This window comes from Vicia villosa, linkage group LG1 (genome assembly GCF_029867415.1).
Source record: "Vicia villosa cultivar HV-30 ecotype Madison, WI linkage group LG1, Vvil1.0, whole genome shotgun sequence".
NCBI lineage: Eukaryota > Viridiplantae > Streptophyta > Magnoliopsida > Fabales > Fabaceae > Vicia > Vicia villosa.
Window position 1 is genome coordinate 95,564,840 of NC_081180.1, and position 4,696 is coordinate 95,569,535.

Here is a 4,696-nt window from a genome sequence, read left to right on the forward strand (position 1 = left end):
ACATGGTTACCATTAATGTCACCAAGAGAAGGATCAAAGCTCGTGTCGAATTCAACCGCAAAGTAAGAATCTTTGTCCGAACTCGGAAGGCCCATGTAACCATTAGAGGGAGACGAGGATTCAGTGGTTGAAGAAATGAGAAAGGCAATGCCGTCACCAGAAAAAGAAGGGCAAGAAGGTGATGAATGGATTGAGAAAGAGAAACGACATGAAAAAGAAGCGGTTGAGTTTGTTAAAGGATCAAGAAAACGAACAGGGTAGAGGTAGAAAGCTCTTCCTGTTCCAGAAGTTGAAGAAGGAAGACAAGTGAGTTTTTGTTTGGTGAGAGTAATGGCGGTGTCTGTGAAAGAAGCATCACCAAAGAGTGTGACGTTTTGTGAAGGGAGAGAAAGTGAAGGGAGAATGAAAGTGATGAAGAGAAAGAAATGGAGGATGAATAGAGTGTGAGAAAGCATTGTGAAGGGTTAAAGGTGGTGAAATTTTCAAGAATTTTTTCTCACGGTAAAATGGTAGGTAAAGTAGGTAGTTTAGTTGTTCTCGTTGAAAGATGGGAGAGAGAGAGAGAGAGATACACAGTCTCTGACAGTGTGCGAGCAGAAAAACCATCAACCTTGAGATGGGTCTTGCTTGGCCTAGTCTTTTTTTGATATTTTCATAAACATAAATCAGATACTATTATGACCAATTGTATAGATTAATGTGTGGCATGAAAATTTTCTAAGCCGTCCATGTTAAAATTGAATTTAAATTAAGGGAATTTATCATTATACCTTATATAGTTCATAAGAATTCTTTGAAAACCTTAAATTGTGCCTCTGTTTTCGAAAATCTATTTTCAAACGTACTCACAATGAGTAAATTTGACTACCTTAGAGCCAAATTAAAAAATTAATCATGAGATATATCTTTGGAAATGTGATATAATAATTGCTTCAGAACTATTATATGAATAATTTTGCAGATGTATTCCCGTAAAATTGTGCGGGAAATTGGAATTCTGTGGCATTTACATGTTAGATTATTTCGGAGATGCATCTTTAAAAAAAAAACTTAAAGTGAAATTGCTAAAAATAGAAACCTGCATGTTAACCTCCAACTACTATAAATAAGCTCACTTGGCATATTGTTTCATACAAAAACACCAAAAACCAGAATGAACATCATTTGACATGTTGAAAATGTTCATTTTATCGGCAATACACCATCAAGAGAATTTAAGAACACATAATATACCCTCTTGAAAATCTGAAATACACATTGCACGATCTTCTACCATATGGCGACAATCGCAAAATTGTGAAAATCGAGTACCACTCGCTATCCTTTGGCAAAGAAGGGAAGCTTGAGTTCAACAACCATGAGCTGAAGACGGCTGCTAATTTACATGATATATGGAGAACCTTCTTCCGTTTAGAATTAAAAGTTCTGATCGAGCTGAATGCGATTGTTTTAATATTAGTCGATGATATTATCAATATGTTACAACGTCCACCTGGATATTGAAGTGTAATGTTTGATATATGTTAAAATTCCTTATGAATTACTGATTTTATGATATAATGATATTTTAATTTTGTCAAGTTGATGTTTTTCAATTATGTTTTTCTGCCTTCTGCTACGCAAAATTCTGGAAATAGCCATCCGACATTATTCCGGATATGGATCTCCGGAATAATTGGTGTTTTAGTAGTTTGGTGCGTTCGTAGATACATCTCTGAAATCTGGGGGCATTTTAGTATTTTCGCAAGGTGCGCTAGAAAGTCATGGGGTGCATTAAGAAATTCCTAAATTTAAAACTATTTGTTCTTGGTTGACAAAAGACCCATAAAGATCGGTTTAATTTACAAAGCACAATCCAGTTAAAGAGTGTTAGTTATAAATCTATTCATGGACTTGCATTTTTTTGGGGCCGCGTAGAAGCATGCCCCTCCTTTCATCAAAATTGTTGATCTGTATTCAACTAAGCATGGCAACAAAATTCCTATTCGTGGATACCCACCCGAACCCACCCCGACGTTGATAGGGAAAACCCGTTTTGACTGGGTTTGGGTTTTCTCTGGTTACAAAATATGGGGACAGGTTGGATAATAGGGACACTAGTACCCACATCGAACTCGTCCCTGAACCCGCCCCGTTTATTTCATTGTGTATATTATTATATGTTATTGATAATTTAGAATATTAAATATGTGGCCAAAGTTTTGATATTTTGATTTGTATTTATTATTTAAAATATTTGAAATGTATGTATGAATTTTTTTGAAATTGTTTCATTTTATAAATAAAGTAATTTAATTTTTGAAAAAATAAGTATTTCTATTAAAAAAAATTGATTTCACTAAATGGACAGTGGCGGGGCGGGGATACTCGAACCCAACCGAACCCATTTAGGTTGGGTTTGAGTTTTAATTCTCCATCCTCATTTAGATTTGGAGCGGGAAACGAGGATTATTTGGGAATTCAGGTTTGAGTTTGGGGGAGATAATAACTTTCTCTGACCCACCCCGTTGCCATCCTTATAATCAACAATTACTCGCGCTCTATGTCGGACAATTCAAATATAGTTGTAAAAGTCTCTCTTATATAAGTGTGACTATAAGTCACATTCAATCACTACTAAAAACTGCACATAAGTAACATGTTATTAATTTAGCTACTAAATTAACCAAAGTAATATCTCTTATTTAGGCACTTACATTTTTATTTCTCTAATTAAAAGACATTTTACTATGATCCTTATTAATAACAGTATTAAATCCAAAACATTGAGTAATTCGTTATTGATACACAATGACAATGAAATAAGGAAGAAACAAAATTTGAGAAGAAAGGTGAATTAGAGTTTGAACAAAACAAGAGGAGGAAGAAGAATATTTTCTGCAGTGATTCTGTCAGCTTCCAAACTAGAATTATTCTTTGCAAACTGCAAGTATTCAAATGTTGTACAAAATAAGGATTACTCTATTTATAGTTTTAGGTTGCTTTCTCCCTAAGGCAAATATTTAAAATTACAAAAGCCCAAAATACCTATTTTGGTATAAGTCAAAATTCTGGGTCAAACAATCTGTTTCGACACTTGACACCTAAAACAACTTAACAACATTAAATTATTTCGACACACCCTAGTTTTTGTTAACCAACAAACTGCTTCGACATAAGAGATTAAAATCTCAACCAAAAATATTAAATACATTGAATATATTTTAGATATATTTAGCGCAACTTCAAAATAAAACGATTATTAAATATTGACTCTCATTTTTTTAATAGTGTATGGAATACAATATTTTAGAGAAAATAAAATACCTGTACGTTATAATTTTTAAAAAAATATATAATTATAAAATAATATAAAAAATTATATTATTGAAAAAATAATATAAAATAATATAATTCTAATGAACAAAACATTAAATATTATAATTCATTAATGTATATTCTATTCACATTGAAAAGTTATTAGGCCAAGAATTTCCTTGCCCTAACTTATGCTACACACCCTAACAAACAATAGAGAACCTATTTACCAAGGTTAACACGGACCTCGGTACCTTGAATTTAATTGAGAATACCTTTATTTAATCACACATTGAATGTTTATTTTAGTCCCTCATAAAATCGGTAGAGGTCAGATTAGTCTCTTAGAAAAAAAATTCTATTAAATCTCTTACAAAATTTAATCGAGTCATGTTAGTCTCTCTATTAATATTTTTTTAAACCGGTTTTTTTCTTACTTTTGAACTGTGATTGGACTGCCAATGAAGAGCTATTTTAGTCCCTCACAAAAAAAAAGTCCAAATTAGTCCATAAAAAAATCTCTATTTAATCCCTTATAAAATTTAACTGAGTCATGTTAGTCTCTCTTTTAATATTTTTTTCAAATGATTTTTTTCCTATTTTTAAATCGTGACTGGACTTGACACGATAGACATGCTTTCAGAATTTAAGTATGGGTCAGAGGTTAAGTTCCTTTGCACATGGTCTTCAAAATCTGAGTTTTCACCAGAAGCTGGGTTACCTAGTATACCTAATTGTTCATTAAATACTTTGTTATCATCACAACCTAAGGAATATGGTATAAACCAATTTTTTTTCAACATATCATGTGTATTTTTTTCACCACAAGTATTATTTACAAAAGTAAGAAATTAGCCTAAATCACCCCTGTAGAAGAACTAAACCTCCATAAAAGATCATTAACAACAGAAACAATAACAACACCTAAAACACAAGAATACATAACGAGAAAAACCGTAGTCACCCACCCATAAGTCTGATAATAAATCCAACAAAAAAAAGAACATTATGGTATTGCGATGATTTATCTACAACCCCTTCACAAATAATTTTAAATCAACAGTCGTAAAATAGGAGTCCAATCACGGTTTAAAAATTAAAAAAAAAATCGTTTGAAAAAATATTAAAAGAGGGACTAACATAGCTCAGTTAAATTTTGTAAGGGATTAAATAGAGATGTGGACTCTCCCTTTTTTTTTCTCAGGGACTAATTTGGACTCTCCCTTTTTTGTGAGGGACTAAAATGGGTCTTCATTGGAAGTCCAGTCACGGTTCCAAAATAAGAAAAAAATCTATTTGAAAAAAATATTAGTAGAGGGACTAATATGATTCGGTTAAATTTTGTAAGGGATTTAATAGGAACTTTTTTTTCTCAGGGACTAATCTGACCTCTGTAGTT

At 32.2% G+C, this 4,696-nt stretch overlaps 1 protein-coding gene across 1 annotated transcript in view; it reads right to left on the minus strand.

The window, feature by feature from the left end:
* LOC131612890 (L-type lectin-domain containing receptor kinase S.6) overlaps positions 1 to 471 on the minus strand; it is a 2,199-nt gene extending 1,728 nt beyond the window's left edge. Inside the window, exon 1 of the mRNA XM_058884641.1 lies at positions 7 to 471. Within this exon, the coding sequence (XP_058740624.1) occupies positions 7 to 455 (449 nt within the window). The 5' untranslated portion in view covers positions 456 to 471. The remainder of the gene's footprint in view (positions 1 to 6) is intronic.
* Between the last annotated feature and the right edge of the window lie 4,225 nt (positions 472 to 4,696).